The sequence below is a fragment of the Phoenix dactylifera genome, chromosome 4, assembly GCF_009389715.1.
Source record: "Phoenix dactylifera cultivar Barhee BC4 chromosome 4, palm_55x_up_171113_PBpolish2nd_filt_p, whole genome shotgun sequence".
In the NCBI taxonomy this organism is placed as follows: domain Eukaryota; kingdom Viridiplantae; phylum Streptophyta; class Magnoliopsida; order Arecales; family Arecaceae; genus Phoenix; species Phoenix dactylifera.
In genome coordinates, this window is record NC_052395.1 from 11940468 (window position 1) to 11959990 (window position 19523).

A 19523-nucleotide genomic window follows, 5' to 3' on the forward strand; every position below is an offset into this window, starting at 1 on the left:
ACCTATTTGTTCCCCTTAACTCCTACTCCTTCCATCACTATGATAAAAGTATCAACGCAATCAGGGTTCCTTGGACCTTCTTGAATGGACTGTGTATACGAAGAAACTCCTTCCTTTATTTGCCATGCAGGTTGTCGATCTCAAAAAATTAGAAGCTCGAGAACTTATAAATGATATAATCGTCAAGCAGGGACTTGGAGAGAATTAATTCGTATCTCTTAATCATTTAATGCTCGGACGATGACGTATAATCCCTAATCACCGCACGCGTGCCGACTTGAAATTAGAACTCTTAAAATAGACCTCCGCACCACGCGCCTTCAGTCGTTACCGTTGCTTCGGCCTCTTCCTTGAGTCCCGTTGCTCTCCGCTTCTCTTCCCAGGACCGATCGACCTAACCTTTGGAATCCGGCGAGAACGACGACGAGGAGGTCCAGAAGCTGCCCTCCTTGGAGACAAGGTGATTGATCCGTCCTCACTTCCCGATTTTCGTGCATCTGTTTCGAGATCTTGAGACAATTCTTGATTTTTAAATTGGTTTTAGCATCGTGTGGCAATCTGTTTGTATTTCCTGTTTCTTGATCGTTCGTTGAGTTCTTCTAGTTCGGGGATTTGGTGTTTATGCGGACGGTAGCTCTTTGGATTCTGGAGATAGTTCTTGATTTGGGCCTTGTACGGTAGCTTCCGCGTTCCTATTTGTTGTTTTCTTTGTATTCTGGTGATGTTCTTGATTTCTCGTCAGGTTTTGATGTTAAACGGTGATCTCACTGTTTGCCCTAACTGCGATCTCTCAGGGTTTAATTTTGTGACCGTCTAGATCTGGATATTGTTCTACGTGATGTTTTAAAAATTCTTGGATATTGATGGCCTTTTCTGCCCCAGTGATTGATGATGGAGAACTTTTAGATTGGGTTTCTGTTGATTCTTAAGTTTGACTTGGGTTATCTATTTCTTATGTTGTTCCACCCTTCTTGGAAAGAAATTTTTATTTGATCGTGCTGTAACCCGTTTGAATTTTTTGTTGCGTTGTTCTGCTGTTTTTTTGTTGTTACTTAGATTGCAGGAAAGTTCTGTATAATATTTCCTGTTAGTGATTAAAGTCAAGATTTGGATTCACAATCAATTGGTCTTTTTCCCTGTGAATGTAGCTAAATGATATGATATCTGTTGTTCGCCTTATTTTTTGGAGGATATATCTATGCAGCCATTTACACTATCTTGATTTTGGATAATATATTGGCGATTAGAGCAAGCTTCTGTCATCTGACCCTTGTAGTCAATTGGGTACGTGCAACGTCCTCAATCACAAGAGACTTCGAACTGTTACGGGTTTTGCGACCCGTGATGGCGTTGATGGAAGAAAAATAAGAAAAGAGAAAAAAAAGAAGCTGTTTCGTTCGAGAGAGACAAGATCTCCAATTGGTGATCCCAAGGGATCATTTTCTAGGTTTGTATTTGCATAAAAAAATGTTACAGACACTTGGACTTTAAATACAAGGAAGCAGCCCACGTTGCATGTGAATACATGCATGGGCATGCAACTGCCCACGTTGCACGTTACACCCCATCTTCCCATTCCTCCTACAGGATGAGTCACCCAAAAAACTAACCCACTTAAGACTAGGTAAACAGGGAAACAAACTCTAAGAGAATCCTAGATAGAGGCGTGGCATCATGGGATACCTGTCCACGCGTTAGCACGTTGCCCTCTCGGGAGTGTGGTTGCTCTATTGTGAATACGTGCATGGCATGCACGTATCACAATTTTATTTAATTCAGATGTTGGCTATGATTTCTGCTATTGAATCACTACACTTGTGGATGAGCGGTAGTATCTTATTGGGCTTATTACTTCGATATTTCTTGCTCAGTTTCCTCCAAGTAGCTCATACAATCTATGCATAACTAAATCTTGTTATTCTTATTCTGTGTCAATGCTTGTGTTTGCGATCTGTTTCTCACTGCAGGTGGCAAAGTAGGATTTTAGCAGAGAACTTTGATGATTTGCTGGTATATGAATCTTTCCAATCTGATTCTCTTGCTTCTTTGAAACCATGAGATGTTCTTGACTTGCAATTTGGCTTTGGCATTATATAGTAATTTTCGCCATTCCTATTTCTTCTTGGTGAATTTATCAGATAGTTCTTGATTTCTAGTTTGGGGTTTGGTGTTTTATGGTGATATCCCTGTTACAACTGTCTAATATTAAGAAAATTGAATATTTGCTAGTGTATGAATCTTCTGGTGCCTTGCTCTTTTCCCCCTTTTTTTTACCTTGTTTACTAAAACAGAAGGATGTAGTGTGGCTTTAATTTTCTCTCCATGTCTTTGAAACATGTGGTTAATGGTGTTTCCAAGATCTTATAGTTTGATTTAGTAAATAATTTTGTCTTTTAGTATATTTAAACTGGTGATAAAATTTTGTCATGATATGTTTGGTAACCGTGGGTGTTAGTCTACTTTAGACTATTGTAAAATGCTGTCTATCATCTACTGTTTCATGGGAAAGTTGAATACACTATACTTGAAATATATAAAAGAAGAAAGATACTTGAAGTTATTGAAGAAACTATAAAAGCATAAGGTGTATGTTTCGATATGTTTAAAGATATAATTATAAATTATTATCTGAACCAAATAATTGGGACAAGGTCCATAATTATTGTTATAAATCATAAACTGTATTATTGTGCAAAAATGGAGGTTTTAAGATTCCATCTGTTGAATATTTTACAAAAAAAATCCATTTAAAGTAAGGAAATTTTTTTATAGGAAAACAAATTCAGAAAAAGTTAACTTTTGTGAACTTGAATGCTGTGCAGGTGATGCATAGGACTGATTAAGAACAAATGATTTGATTGAGGCTGTGATCTTTTAATCTCAAGAGATCTTTGTCAGCTCATGCAATGCATATAACTTATGTAAGGATAATTTGATGGGCTGTTGGTCTCTCTAAATTTACTTTGACAACTTCCTCTGTTTTTCTTACTCCAATGAATGCGCTCATTACAATATCTAATAAGCATCTCCTCCACGACCTTCCCAATCTCTCTCTCTCTCTCTCCCCCCCCCCCCCCTTTCTTCCCTCTCTCTCTTTCTCTCTCGATCTTTGAGATGATGATCACCATTTTCTTTGTTCCTTCATGTTTTTGTTTTATCTTCTATATATCTAACTCCAAATCATTCGTCCACCTATGGACATTGTGGAAGATGTTGCGCTATGTTGGGATTTTCAGAGGGTGATTTCCCCCTAAGCTCTTAGCTCTTTCTTCCCCAGTTCTAGTTCTAATACAGATATAAGCTTCTATCATCTTCGTTGGCTCTGTTATTGTAATGCAAACTTTCTGGATAGAACAATGATTTTGCACACATCATAGATACACCTTTTAAAAATACCTTTTCGGTTTAGCTTTTGCTCTCCTTTCTGTGGTGCAGAAATAAGTTAAGAGCATAATTTCCACTCTCTACTTCTCTCTTATTAAAATCCAATTTTTGTTTGATGTTGTCCCCGTCGCCCTCAACCTCTCTACCAAACCTCCTAGTATAGGAAAAATGGCAAGGTTCCACAATCTTTGTTAAAAATCTTTTACTGTATTAATTCAACTCAGTCCTCTTTTACCAAAGGAGTGTATTTAGGACAAGGAATGGTAGAACCTAGAAGAGAAGTGGGATTGAGACTTGTCTCTATTTTGTCTTGTTACTTATGTTTTCTATTTAATCATTCTTTCAATATTCATTCTACAATTTGTTTTTTCTAATTTAATTTTGTGACTTTGTTGTCCGGTTTCTATTCATATTTTTTGTCGCCTTTAAATTTGCACATACTGTTTTATGTTCTAGTGTTTTTTTATTAAATATGTATTGTATGTTCTTTCTACTATCATTTTATCTTTTATTAATTTCTAAAAATTTCCTTTTTGTTCTCTCTTTCTAAATTCTGTTTTTTTATTTTTTGCTTCTTCATTTATTTATTTTTCAATATGTTCATTTTTATTTTATTCCATTTTTTCTATTTGTTTATAGTCCGGTTAATATTTTTGGTTTTTTTTATGTGTTTGGAATTTAGTTTATTTTATTTTTGAAGATTTGTTTTACATTTTCCTGTTTGCACGATCTTGTTCTTTTTTTTTCTTTATTTTTCATCTTCATGTTTGCTTTCACAAATCCTGTTTGCATATATTTTCCTTTATTTTTTATTATTCATGTTGTTTATTTTTACATATTCAACTTCTCATACTATTTCAATTTATTTTTTTATATTTTACAAGCTCTTGTATCTAGTTGTTTGTGCTTACATTTTTTTCATTTTTGTTATCTGTTTTCAATTGATAACTTTTTCAGCTTATTTTAGTTCATCATTGTTCTCGGTTTTTGTATTGTTATGTTTGAATATTTTTTTTGTATATTGTTGAGTTCTTCTGTCTTTCTGCAAGTAGGGTTGAAATTGGATCGGATATGGATCGGACACTAGCATATCCATATCCATATTTGTTTTATTTGATGAATACAAATACAGATATTGATGTTGGTAGAATGCAAAAAAAAAAATTTATATTTATTTTAAACGGATATAGATCAAATCGGATACCAAAAGTATGGATATAAATATAGCTATAAATAAGATAATTAAATTTTATGACCACAGAATCAAAGACATTACTAAATGAATATAAATCATGTTAATAGCATGTTAATATGGTCATTTATTTTTTCTAAAAGTTCATGAGTGCTATATAAAATTAAATAGAGTTACAAATGGAGTCGGATATTCGGATACAGATCGATTATTGTCTATTCATATTCATTTTTCTTTGACGGATATGGATACAAGTATGGATATTAGTCGGATGCTCAAATTTTTATCTATATCCGGATAGATTCGGATACGAAAATTGATTCTGACGGATATTATCCGATCCACTTTCACCCTTATCTGCAAGTCCATTTTATGCATTTTGAGCTATTTTTAGTTTTATATTTACTTATTCAACTTTATGTTAACACTTTTGTTTTTCCAGTTTTAAGTTTGTTTTCTGTTATTTTTATGTATCTCATTTTTTCCTTTAAAATTTCGTTCCCCAATTTACTGTATTTTATTGTTTTAGTTGATTTTTCACTGGGTTTTATAAATTTGCTTTCATATTTTCTTATATTATTTTAGAAAATTCAATTCTTATTCTATTTATTTATATTTTTCCCCATCTTATGTTCATTTACACAAACTCTGTTTGTTAATTTCTATTCTCGTTTCTTTTATATTTTGTTTGTTCTATTACTTGTTTCTATATATTTGGTTTTGTATTTTTTAATTTTTATTTGATTTTGCAAATTCATTTTTATAATTTCTGTTTCTTTTCTGTTATGCATTTTCACAAATTTAGTTTTGTAATTTCTCTTTTCAGTTTATCAAATATATTTTTGTTAACTATTTTCTTATTGTCTTTATAATCTGTGTTTATATATATTTTGCAGGTTTGGTGTTTCACTTTTTATCTCTCTTTTATTTATTTTTGTTTATTTCTTTATCATCTGTTTGATATATTCAGTTTTGTTTGTCTTGAGAGAATTGCATATTCATTTTTCAGTTACTTCCTTTTCAAAGTCACACACACACACACACACACACACACACACACACACACACACACATAATATTCTCTTATATTCTGTCTTTTAATCTTTTATTTTTTTCACCATCTCTATTTATTCAGCTTTTCTATATGTCCTATTTCATAATTTATGTTTTTTTTAAATTTTATTCCTGTTGTTCTATTTTCTATTTGTTTCTACATTCAGTAGTGTTTTTTTTTTGCTGTTGTTGTTTTTTGAGAATAGAGATTTCTGAGATAGGTGAACAAAATGGATCTAAGACCTTGGAAGCATCATGAGGATCGTTTTTTTTCCTACGGAGTGCTTAATTAAATAGATCACATGTACATGATATATTTTATTCCAATATTTCTTGAGATGAATAAGAGGAAGTCAAAATTTTAACTTTGAAAAGTTAGTGAATTTCACTTCAGTAGTTTTTAATGGCAACTTGATGCTTTCCTGTGGGGACTGCTGTTGTAAATAAGAAAAGAAGGTAGCTATATTCTCATAAGAGCCACCAAATATTAACTGTTTCTACAGGACCTCTTCAGAAGGATATGGAGAATTAGCTTTAAGATAAAAATCATCGTCGGAGCAAGATGGCTTAGAGGGACCAAAACTGTGGTCACGTGCTTTCAATCTTCTCTTCTAGTGCTCCCCAAAATGGAGAGAAACTCTGGCTTTATCATGTTCTTGATTGACTGTTTTATGTCACAGGTGTTAGAATCATGCAAGGATGTTTGATAATTGAAAATTGATGCAATTTCACTAAATGTTATGGCTGCTGGACTTTCCAATATTTGATGATCCAGTCCATCACTGATATTCTGTCAATGATAGTCCTTCTCACTACAATAATATAATTTTACTATTATCTGGTGTTCAGTGATCAAAAATAGAATACATACAACTGTGGTTTTTGCGAGAGACTTTTGTTTCTTCTTTTTTTATTGCTGTTTCTGCACTTCTTGGATTTTGATTGACTCCTCTAGTTTAATGGCTGATCTGCTATATTAATGTAAAGAACTTCTTCTTTCCCTTATTTCTTTGATGGCCATGAAGTTTCACAAATGCATTTATGGTATAAATATTATAGAGGTTGGTGGTGCTGATCTTTTGTTTCAGCAACCAGGGATGTTATATAAATTATAAACTCCAAGAATCATCTATACGAATTGGCTACTATCGCATGGTTGTCTTTTTTTTTCTTTTTCTTTAATGACTTATGAGAAAGATGAGGAGAACTGATGCTATCATCTTGTAGGGATTCTGTGTGTGTGTGTGTTGGGGGGGGGGGGGGGGAGGAGAGTTGGTTGATTTCTAAGATGACTAACAGAGAAGAAAAATGGCAGATCAATCTTGTAAGAGATTTCTGCTTCTTTTGTTTGAATTGGCACATCAAATTTGATATCCTGTTATAGGTATCTTTGTAGCGTGCAGAGACTAATTATCATCTTGTTCTCCTCACAAGAATGGTTCTTTCCCCGCTTGTGCAACCACTTATTGCGGGAATTTTTGGTATTGAAAATATGTGCCATACGATGCTGGATTTTTGGTTGGAAGAGTTTCCCACTATTTATTTAAATGGTATGTTGCAGACCTTTTTTTGGATGATTTAAGTCATTTTTGCTATCGTCTTGATTCATAATCAGTTATCCAGAGATGTTTTTTACTCTGCATGCAACTGATGTTCTTGAGTGGGGGTTTCCAATTTTATGCCTTAATCACTGCTTGAATTTTCATTTCCTTCACTCTAGTTGGTGATTTGTTGGATCCATCATTTAGCAGGGCTTCTTTTTCCTATTTTAGTTCATGATGGATCTAGAGCTTGTGCATGTATCTTTATGGTTTCCGGAGATTGTTGGGAATGCTCATTCTTCTGTTTTGCAGGTGGTTTGGGTGTTGCAGCATGAAGTCTGCGATGCCCTATGTTCATTCAGATGGTAAATAGTTTTGAAGATCTCTTAATTTAGTTCATCTCCATGCAGAAGTAACGGAGTGTGATGGTATCTCTTCACTTCTCTTGCACTTTATTATTTTGGGTATGTTAAGACGATATGCCCCGCCCGATGGTATGTGTGAAGAATATCCATTTTCCAATAGCTATTTTTCTCCATAGCTCTCATTTTCCAGCTGGCGTCCATATCTTCAGTCTATTCCATGACCCATGAGGCGCAATTTTTTTTTAATGTTTAAAGCATGTGGGCTGTAATCATCTGCTAAACAATTTTGGCTGATTAGTACATTTCAACTTCTCTCTCTCTCTCTCTCTCTCTGGGGGTTGCAATGAAGGTTGTTGATGAAAATGTAGTTTTGCAATCTGAGTTCGTCCTTGCAATGAGCTCTTGTCAGTGCTAGTGCAAACATGTGCATATTTCCTATCTACTCTTCTTGTTGAGTTAGTAAGTTTTTGTGCTTTCATGGGTGTTCCCTTTCTGGTCTAATTTGTTTCTTTAAAAATTACACATTTTACTCCAAGTAGTTTCTCCATGTTTCTACGTTGTAAATTTTTTTCATGTCATGTTGTTTTTTTCTTAATTGTTATACTTGTATATTCACAGATATGGTAAGGCTGGGTTTCTGGCGAATTTTTATGATATCATAATGCAAGAACCTCGGCCAAGTGCCAAGTAGTTCTTGATTTAAGTAGATCGCAGTTGTCGGTGGTATGGTGGTGGGATTTAAACAGGAGATGTCTTTTTTATTTTCTGTAATAGTTCTTGATGGTTCAGTCTTACAGTTTGTGGTTCTTGAAACTTTTTGATTGCGGGCATGTTTCATATTTGTCTTTGGTAAATGAACTTATGTAATTTTTTACTAGATATGGCTTCTGATCTGACGGGTGATATTAATCATTTCCTTTCCTAATCCATGATTTGTTCTACATTTCAGGTTATCTGAGGCCTTAGTTGTTTTTCCTCTTTTGTGTTTCCAGATATCCCTGATGTTTGCTCATTTGCTAATTTGAAAAGGCAGCAAAAGTTTCCTTTCAGGACAATGCTTTCTTTTGAATGTTAGGCTGTTTTTGGAGTTTTTCCATGACATTTTTTTTCCCTACTGGGTTCGGTTTACCTTAAATCGGTTGCTTTTTCATTATCATGATTCATCTAAATTTTAATAGGTTTCATGCAGATAAGATGTTGCTATAGGAGGAATGAAGATATCGAAGTTATTAATCTTGTAGAAGTCATCTGGTTCATTTCATTTGACTAGAAATGGCATTCAATATTTTCTTGTAGGTAACTCAAGATGGCTAGAGAACACCAAAATTGCATGTTTTAACTTGTATGAATCTATATGATTACCTTTGTTTGAAGCAGTAGTATTGCATTTTCTGAGATGTAGCTGAGATAAAGGCTCTCAGATTGCTATGGCTACCCTCAGACATGGAGGTCATTTGACATCCTGAAGTTAGCATCCAACGAAAACAGTGAAGCTCAGTTAAAGTAGGTAACGAATACGAACTATAATATCTTGTCGATTACGAAGATAGCCCTGTCACAGGTTATAGTGACCATGACACAAATATCTGTGAGCAATATTTTGATTCATGATAGAATTAAAATATGTGAAGCATGATTTACGAATTTATTTGCAATATAAATGGAACTATTTTTATGAAAGATGGATGATTTGTTCATGCATTTTTTTGTTTTATGACTTGATATACTGTACTATAAAATGCTTATTTTGAAATATCTATTATTTTTTTTAAATGATGCATTGATATGAAAAAATTTATGCTTGATCTGGTAAGGTAAAGTAAGATTTACTTATTGAGTTGTGTCGCTTATATACCTCTATTTTTATTTTTCTCTCTTCAGACGAATAAGGTCGATAGAAACAAATGATGATCTAGGCTTGAAGTTTGCGCTAGCAAGCTTGGCAATTTTATACAAATTTTTAGTATTTTAAGTTGACTATGAATTTAGAGTTAATATTTTTTGAATATTAAGAATTATGGGTTTGGTATTTATGTTTGGATTTAGACGCTTTGAACTAGTATTGGTTACATTTAATGAATAATAAAATTAAATTTTTATTTATTATATTTTGTTTGAGATAGATTTTAAAGCTAAATATAATGTTGGATTCGTGTTATCGTGGATTGTACCCCTCAATAGCATGGTTGTGTTATGTCTCGAATTTGAGGCATGACATTTTATGGTATCAAAGCAATAGGTTTAATCATAGGTGAAACTTCAAGTTTAGCAATAGGTAGTTAGGTCTCATTTATTTAGATTTTGTGTAGTTGAATAAGAAAAGATAGATTTTCTTATTTTACTGTTGCTCAACTATGAAAATTGATTAATGTTAAGTATTTTCATAGGTGACAATCAGCAACAGAGAGGAGGAAGTCTTGGCAAATTTTGCTGCCAAGAGGAGAGGAGCTAGATGGACCATGACAGAAGATGCCAACCTGCCGGTTGAGCAAGCTCCATACGCATCAGCCACTCGGGCATACATTGCTAGAGTATGCCAGGTGGTGGCTCAGCTCCTTCAGCAGTAGCAGCAGATGCAGGCCACTCCTAGACCTGCACCACCTCGAGAGTCCTATTACGAGAGATTAAAAAAGCTCAACCTACTGATGTTTGAGGGGGGAAGCTGATCTTTTGACCGCAAAGACTTGGATTTAGGAGATGGAGAAGATGTTCGATGCACTGCAGTATTCCGAGGATGTAAAAGTTAGAATGGCCATACCGATGCTTAGGGAAATTGTTGAGTTTTTGGTGGATTGCTATAAAAGCTGCTAATGGAAATGAGGATGACCAGTTGACGTGGGAAGAGTTTAAGAAAAATATTTTATTATCAATACTTTTTCAAGTCGGTGAAATTAGCAAAGAAGAATGAGTTTTTGGCCTTGGGGCAGAAGGATCTTAGAGTCCGAAAGGAGTAAGGCTAACAGATTTGAACAGGCTTTGGGGTATACGATCTGGTCTCGTTTGGCGTCTTACCTCTTCACTAGTTATAAAGATGTGTTGGAAAGAGCTCTAAAGGTTGTATCAGAATTGAAGAGATAATCGAAGGGAAGGGGCGACAAGAAGAGGACCAAAACGACAGGAAAGCAGAACAACCAATCAAAGAACCTTGAGGACAATGCAAACAACAAGAAAAAATTTGAGGCCTGTGCCTACTGCGGCAAGTTTCATGCTAGGCATTGTCTCAAGAATTTGGAAGCTTGCTTTGCATGCAGTCAATCAAGACATTTAGCACAGGACTGCTCGAACAAAAAGAAGAATGACTTTGGACTACTAAATCTAGTGCTCGTGTTTTTGCATTGACTCAGTAAGATGCCAGTGCCAGCGAAGAAGTAGTGGCAAGTATAATTCTATCAACTTAATAGATGCTTCTCTATTGTTTGATTCTGGCTCTACGCATTCTTTTGTATACACCAAGTCCTCTGCATCTTGGAATCATATGCCTAAAAAATTAGATGAGCCATTGTATGTTGTTACTCATCTTAAGAAGATAATAGTTGTTGATACTGAAAATTAGTAAAAGACTTAGTGCAGCTAGATATGCATGTTTTTTATGTTATTTTTGGGATGAATTGGTTATCTGAATATCATGCCCATATTGATTGCTTTAGAAAAAGGGTAGTATTCCAGATATCGGGTGAGCTAGAATTTTTCTATCAGGGCTATGCGCCCATTGTGAAGTTCATGCAGTGTAAGCCCTCTCTACACATCATTTTGCTATATGTTCAAGGAAGGTGCTAAGAAAGGGTGCTAGGCCTATCTAGCCTATGTGGTAGACATTTAAAAGGAAGCGAGGTTAAATGATATTTCCATTGTTAGAAAATATTCAAATATTTTTTCGATGAATTACTCGGACAACCCCTAGATTGGGAGACTGATTTTGAAATTGATATCATGCCGGGAGCTGGACCAATCTCCACGTCTCTTTATAGGATGGCCCTGCAGAATTGCGAGAATTAAAAGTCTATCTATGGAAACTCTTAGAGAAGAAATTTATCTGCCCTAGTGTCTCCATGGGAAGCTCTCCTGTGTTATTTGTGAAGAAGAAAGATGGAAGTTTGAGGCTGTGTATTGGTTATAGGAAACTGAATAAGGTGACTGTGAAGAATAAATAGCTCTTGCTCCGAATTGATGATCTGTTTGATTAACTGCAAGGTGCTCAAGTCTTCTCAAAGATAGATTTGCGGTCTGGTTATCATAAGTTCAAAATAAAAAGTGAGGATGTGCCTAAGATTGCAATCCAAACCAGGTATGGTTATTATGAATTCATTGCTGTGCCTTTTGGACTAACTAATGCACTAGCTGCCTTTATAGAACTGATGAATAGGATCTTCAAGCAGTTCTTGGATCAATTTGTCATTATTTTTATAGTCTATTCTAAGAGTAAGGAAGAACATGAAAATCACTTGAGAGTGGTGCGACAAACTCTGTGAGAGGAGAAGCTCTATGCCAAGCTGAGCAAATATGAATTTTGGTTGGATAGCATTTTTCGGGCATGTGATTTCTAAGAAAGGAATTTTAGTAGACCCAAAGATAATAGAAGTAGTGGTGAACTGGCCTCGTTCTATTAATGTGATTGAAATCAGAAGTTCTTGGGTTTGGCTAGGTACTGTAGGAGGTTTGTGGAAGGATTTTATTGGATAGCTGCTCCTTTTACCTGCTTAACCTAGAAATAAGTAAAGTTTGAATGGAATGAAGATTGTGACCAAAGCTTTTAAGTATTAAAACAAAGGTTGGTATTTGCACCAATTCTCACTTTACCATCCAGTCCTAAGGGTTTCACCATCTATAATGATGCCTCCAAGAAATGGTTGGGTTGTGTACTAATACAAAATGATAAAGTAGCGGCCTATACCTCTAGACAGCTAAAGTCTTATGAGCAGAACTATCCAATACATGATTTAGAGTTGGCAGCGGTAGTCTTCGTTTTAAATATTTGGCGACGCTACCTATATGGGGAGCATTGTAAAGTTTTCACTAACTACAAAAGCTTAAAGTACCTATTTATTCAAAATGAGCTAAACATGAGACAAAGAAGATGGCTTGAACTGCTGAAAGATTATGATCTAAACATTAAATGCCATTTTGTAAAAGCTAATATGGTGGCTGATACTCTCAGTAGGAAGCCAGCGATGGGCATAATAGCTTTACTTACTAGCTAATATCAAATTCTAAAGGATCTCGATAAGATGCAAATTGAGGTGACTATAAAAGGTGCTAAGAATATGCTGGCTAGTTTAAGGTTGTAATAAGCTTTGATAGAGAGAATAAAGACTGCACAACAGAGCAATGTCTATTTGTGTCAACTCAAAGAAGATGTAGAAAAGGAGTTGCGACCCAAATTTAGAATTCACTAGGATGGTATTTTGCAATTTGGAAACAGATTGTGTGTACTAAGAGATCCTATCATAAAGAAAAAAAGTGTGGAGGAAGCACATCGGTCTCGTTTCTTTTTATCCTGATAGCCTAAAGATGTAAAGAGATCTAAGGGAGCACTTTTGATGGAATGACATGAAAAGAAAATTAGCTAGATTTGTAGCCCGGTGCTTGGTATGTCGGCGGGTGAAAGCTCAACATCAAAGACCTGCTGGGTTGTTGGAGCCATTAGAGATACCGAAATGGAAATGGAAATATATCACTATGGATTTTGTCATTGGGCTTCTAAGGACAACTAAAAAAAGGCAGTGTGGGTGATTGTTGATCGCATCACAAAATCAGCCCACTTTTACCCTTTAGGGTTTGCACTCCACTTGATAAACTGGCACGAACATATATTGATGAAATCGTGCGCCTGCACGACATGCCAGTAAGCATAGCATCTGATCGGGACCCACATTTCTACCTAAATTCTAGAGGAGTTTTTAAGATGCAATGGGAATTGAATTGAAGCTCAGCACAGCTTTTCACACTTGGACTGATGGCCAGTCAGAAAGAACGATTCAGACTTTGGAGGATATGTTGAGGGCATGTACGGTTGATCATGGAGGTTGCTGGGATAATCATATAGCTTTAGTGGAATTTGTCTATAATAATAATCGTCATCCCAGCACCACCATAGTCGTTTTGTTGTTTGGTTTTGGATCGAACCACTTTAGTTCGGTGAAAGCCTCTATGATTGTCAAAGTAAGTGGACCACTATTCTTGGCACTTTATGAAGCTTTTTATGGAAGGAAGTGTAGGTCTCCACTGCACTGGGATGATGGTGGTGAAAAGAAGCTATTGGGTCATGAGTTAGTCCAAAATGCCAGAGAGAAAATTTTATTGATCAGGGAAAGACTTAAGGTAACTCAAGAATCAAGATAGACAAAGATTTGGGCAAATAAGAAAAGAAGAGAAATGAAATCTAAGTGGGTGACTTTGTTTTTTTAAAGGATTCACCCTCAAAAGATGTTATGAGATTTGGAAGGCGTGGTAAGCTGAGTCCTCGCTACATCGGGCCCTTTGAGATTTTCGATAGAGTAGGAGAAGTTTTTTACAAATTAGCCTTGCCACCTGAGCTCTCCAGTGTACACAACATCTTCCATGTTTCTTTATTGAGAAAGTACATTCTGGATCCGAGTCATGTGGTGGAGTATGAGCCATTGCAAGTTGAAGAAGATTTGACTTACAAAGAGGTTTTTATACATATTATTGGTTGCAAGGAGCAAAATTTGAGGCGACACACTATTTTCTATGTGAAGGTTTAGTGGAGAAATCATTTGAAAATAGAGACTACTTGAGAGCTCGAAGGAGAGATAAAGCCAACTATCTACAGTTTTTTAAAACTTCAAGTGTGTTAATTTTGAGGATAAATTTTTTAAGGAGAAAAGAATGTGAGGTCTATTGACCGGTCTGCACTAGTTTTTGGCTTGTGGGTTGGCCCAAAGAGGCCTCCCAGCCCTTCACGTTGCCGCACATGACAAATTGGGAGAGGACTCCGGCTGGGAGTCTCTTTTCTCTCCGATTGTGACTGCGATCGCGATTGAAGTAGCTCTGTTTCAAGCTAATCCAAACACCAAAAAGTTCAAATTTTTGTCTTTATAAGACTTCCTATCCTCCCCCTTTAAGACCCACCAAGGAGTAGGGCTAAAGTTCTCTCGATTTCAAGCTTTGTTCTCAAGGTTCATCCTTCTGTTTTTGCTAGGAAGAGTCGTCGGGTAGCTTCGTCATATTGAGGTACGAGTTCTCCAACCTCTTCTCGTTTTGGGCTATCGTTTCTATGGATTTGTGCCGGCAATTGCCGGAGAACTCACTTTGTTAGAAATTTGTCAGATAACTTTGTGGTGTGAACGTAACGTTCGCTTCGTGTTATTGCGGACTGTACATAGTAGGGCCGTCTTATATTACGGTTTAGGGCGTGAGGGCAAGCGAGAGTTACGACGATGGAGAGGAACCTACGACAACCGGATAGATTAAGCGAGCTGCCGGACGACGTCCTTCTATCCATCCTCTCCCAGATTCCGCACAGAGAAGCGGCCGCCACCGCCATCCTCGCCAGGAGGTGGCGTTATCTGTTCTCCTCCCTCCCCTCCCTCTATCTCACCCGCTACTCCCTCCTCCCCGCGGAGGACTCCGATCAGTCCTCCGATGGCGAGTTCGAACCCAGCCGCTGGCTCGACACCGTCTTCGCCATCCTCGCCGCCCGCCGCTGTCCCCTTGTCGCCGTCCACTTCGAGTTCGATATCGTGGACCACGACGCCGATGCGGTGTCCCAAGTCCTCCACTCTCTCTGCGACTCCGGCGTCGAAGAACTATCCATCGCCCAATTTTCAAAGCCCTTTTATGGGCTCCCTTCCGGCGTCCTCAGCTGCAGAACGATCAAACACTTGATACTAAATCGCTGCAGGCTAACAATTCCCTGCACATATCCAGGCCTCCAATGCCTTACCTCTCTCTCCTTGCTGGTTGTCTTCATCACTGATGAAGATTTTAGAAGACTGGTCTCTCGTCTCCATGCCTTGGAGGACCTGACAGTGGTTTACTGCTCCAAGTTGACCAACCTGGTGATCTCTGCTCCTGTTCTCAACAAGTTGGCCATTAGTACCGTCAAGCCCCTGAATATTGTTCTAGAAAATGCACCCCGTCTGGCCTCGGTCACCGTCAATTTCGCATACCTCTTTTATGACGGGAGCTGGAGGAACAACGATGAGGACGGTTGCAGTCACGATCGTTGGTACCCCAATGATGAGGATGAAGAAAGTGAGGTCAGCAGACTTATTAGATTCTTGATGCAATTGAGCCATATTGAAAGCCTTACTCTGAAATTTCCTCTGCCGTATAATATGGTCAGTTGCTTCATCCCTTTGATCATTATGGTCTTCAAACTTGTTATCATAATCCAATTTAATTTATTTTTTTGTTTGTTTGTTTTTTTTATAGCGATTGGACAGAGAGAATGTGTCGTTACCTAAGAGTTTACCATCTGGACATTTCTTGATGAACTTGAAGAAGCTAGATCTAAGCATGCACTTTGATGACAAATATTTTCTTTTGATTTTAACTTGCCTGCTTAATAGCTCGCCGAATCTTCGGGAGCTCATCGTTAGAGTAAGCATCACAATCCTGTCTGAATTTATGTGTTGCTTGAGATTAAATTAGCAAATTTCCATCATGTACTTTATTCTGATTTGCAAAACTCACAAATATATCTGTACTGTGCCTATATCAGCAAGACAAGCCCAATGGATGTGCAAAACTCGCTGAGGCGGATTATTGGGACAAACAGATTCCTCCAGAGTGTGTAAGGAATCAGCTGTCAACTGCTACGCTGTTCACTCACTACGAGGTTTGGAACAACTGGCTCGACTTGGCATGGTTTCTGTTGTCGTACTCGCGTGTTCTGAACAGGATGATTATTAGTTACAGAGAGGAGTCATACAATCAATCTGCATGGAAGGAATTGTTTCTTCTGCGAAGTGCTTTTCCTGGTGTCAGAATTGAATATAACACCGAATCCAGGTTATAATTGGCAGGTCTATTAGAAAATCCCAGAGTGATGCTTATATCATGCGGCCTGGATTTTTGTTGCTAGTATATTTGGAAGTCGTATTTGTGGATCTTGGTGCACTTGTTTTGTACCAATTGCCTTGCAGTATGTGTACTTCAACTGCTTATTTTTCTACTTTTCTGCACCTTGTTATTGATGTATTCTTTAATTTGGAGTCTAACATGAGTCTAACATTGCACATGGCGAACTGTCATTTTTATTCTTCATATAGGCAAGTGGAACAAATATTATGCTACAGACTCACTGATTTGTTGATTTTGCCGAATGAGAAGCGGCAATTTGTGCCCATTAGTTTACCAGGAATATCCATAATTACTGAGGATTTTGTTACAGTTCGTTGATATTTTATTTTAATTGTTTGAATTATTGATCTGAACCATTGGTAGATACAGGATATTATGGGAACTTATAGGAAATTAGTTGGCACCTGGTTTCTCTTTCTATTATTTTTCCTCTTGACCTCCTTGGACAATTGTCAGAGTAATGGCATCTTCCACTTTAGAGGTCCTAGACTCCAATAATGGCCAGGAAGCAGCCAGTTCTCTTGCAGCTGACATTGTGTTGAGAGAGAGAGTGTTTTACACTGTTGTGTTGGGAGATTACTGACAACCATAATGGTTGCAGCATGATAAGGAAGGAAAAAGAAAAGGAGTGGTGGAGTCTTTTAAATTGGAAACGAAGTTTTAGAGAACTATGAAAGTACCTTTAAATTTCACTCTTATTGCTGGTTGAAATGGTAAATTGTCCGAGCCATCAATTTTTGAGTGAGTGTCTCGGAATATGAACTGTTCGGATTTGCTTGGAGCACTTTAGAAAAACCCAAACATTAAATGTCTTTGTAGCTGGTGATATTAGTATATTACCTATCATACATCATAATAGTTCTAGTACCATATATATTGTATTGCTCGCTTCTTTCATGGAAGTCTTTCTATTTTCTTAGGTTGTGCCGAGGTCATTAGAAATCATTGTTATAAATGAGGCCACTAGTTTCTTTCGCATTTTAGCGCAACAAAAGCTCTGGCTGTTAATTTTTTTCTTTACCACTACCATTGTACTTGATGGAGGTTCTTCTCTGTTTCTTGTCATCTCAGGGTTCATCTTCTTTTTAGATTTATCTTGTGGATAAGGCTTTGAAGAATGCACGCTTCTCTAATGAAATGCAGTTAGTGTTCATCTGGAAGGTCCTTGTTCTGAACAGCAAAAGATTTTTCCTTATAATACCAAAATTTGTCTTAAATTTCTTGGAGTTCAAACCGGAAGCTGCTTTCTATACTAGAATAGATATGCATTATAGAAGACTTCCTCTCTTGTTCAACTTTCCTTAACTTACATTAACTGTTTAGTTTATGTGAAATGTGTGTTCAGACCTGTCTGTAAACTAATGCTAGCAAAGAAATAAGTTATTATGCTCTGACGGTTCCTTGGAATTTACAGTTTAAGTTGGTAATCTGTAAAGTTAATTATGGTAGCCTTCTTTTAAATATGAGCAGGAAATTAATAGATCATTTGAGATCTAAGTTCTAGGATATATATGCTGGTATATGAGGCACAAATTGACCATAGTTGGAAGGATGGCCTTAATTAATTATTATTTGACTCTGGCGCTAGTGAAAAATACGGTTAGGATTGAGTTTGTAGGACGACGGATGTGTAGATATTGGATGCCTATGCAATTTCTGTGATTATTGGTTGGTATAGCAAATGAACAAATGATGCCCTGCTAGGCTTTTGACTTTTTGGGAGGTCATCTGTGCATCTCTCATTTCCAGTTCAGATATGTGATCATATGCTAGTTTGTCAACACAGTTCTTCAGTATTTTTCAGTTTAAGTTGGTATCCTGACAAACTAGTTTGGCAGCTTTATTTATACTTCAAGAGGAAATGATGTATCTCTTGAGATGTCTGTACTAGAATACACTTGCTCAGCTTGCTGTAGTTTAGGATTTGATTATTGAAAATAAATAATGATGCATCCTAACAAATTTTGTTCTTGGATTTTTTAAAATAAAAACAGAAAACAAAAGCAATACCAAAAAGGGCCCCTTTTTTTTAAAAAAAATAAAATAAATTTTTCTTCATTTTAATCAAAAAAGAAACATGACGATCTGAAAGCTGAAGGAAGCTTTTTGGGTTTCAAACATGATTAGCGACATTAATTTTAGAAAAATTCGAAACATAATCAACCTATTAATTCTATGATTAAGATTCTGGTGAGGAAGGCAGTCATATTTGTTTTAAGGATCATGATGGTGTTGGATGCTAGATATCTAACATGGAAATACTTGTAAAATATTTGCTTGGTAAAAAGTGGAAGTTTCTCATAGCTAGACCTAATAGTGAGGAGGAATCGTAATGCCAATGCCAAAGCTTGTTTTAACTTGGTCGGATTTACCATCTCAACATAGTTGGTCATGCCACTTGTCTTCATATGTCAATGTTATGGCGTGAAGATCGGTTTCCAACAGTGATTTCTCATGTGCTACAGGTCCCACCTAGAGTGCAAAATCTGAAACAATGCCTACACTTTCTTCTTGTAATATGAAGCATGTGTAGTTTGCAGCGCAACTGAACAAAGGCCACATCCTCAAAGTGATAATATCCTCACTCCGGAGATATCCTAATCTTGGAGCTCTTCTGATTCATATGAGGTGTTTGTTATACATTTGGCACAAGGTTCACCATCTTGGTATCGGATTCCATACTGATGTCACACTAGCACAGTATCAGTACGATATATAATTTTTTTGGCTTAGTATATCATCCATACCGGATATCAATATCGAACTGGTACGGTATAGTGCCTCGTACCGCCTGATTTGGACCGGTATGACATATCTTGATTTAACATTTAGGTAATATGTTACTGTCGCCAATCTAATTAACTTTTGTTTACTTAGAAAGTTATGTTGTCTGAGGCGTTCCTAAGGAAAGGGACATTGTGGTCTGCCTCCATCGTGGCACTT

The 19523-nt window shown here is 36.6% G+C and overlaps 1 protein-coding gene across 2 annotated transcripts; it reads left to right on the forward strand.

Moving 5' to 3' along the window:
* The first annotated feature begins 304 nt into the window (after positions 1-304).
* On the forward strand, positions 305-19119 carry LOC103709871 (F-box/FBD/LRR-repeat protein At3g26920-like). Of its 2 annotated transcripts, XM_039125559.1 has the most exons (6): positions 305-460; positions 7483-7994; positions 8154-14726; positions 14823-15835; positions 15930-16097; positions 16219-19119. In XM_039125559.1, exons 4-6 carry the CDS (start codon positions 14933-14935, stop codon positions 16513-16515), a joined length of 1368 nt encoding a protein of 455 aa, XP_038981487.1. In that variant the 5' UTR covers positions 305-460; positions 7483-7994; positions 8154-14726; positions 14823-14932; the 3' UTR covers positions 16516-19119. The 2 variants fall into 2 exon arrangements, with proteins under 2 accessions (XP_038981487.1, XP_008793618.1); XM_008795396.4 differs by having other exon boundaries at positions 7483-14726.
* The last annotated feature ends 404 nt before the right edge of the window (positions 19120-19523 follow it).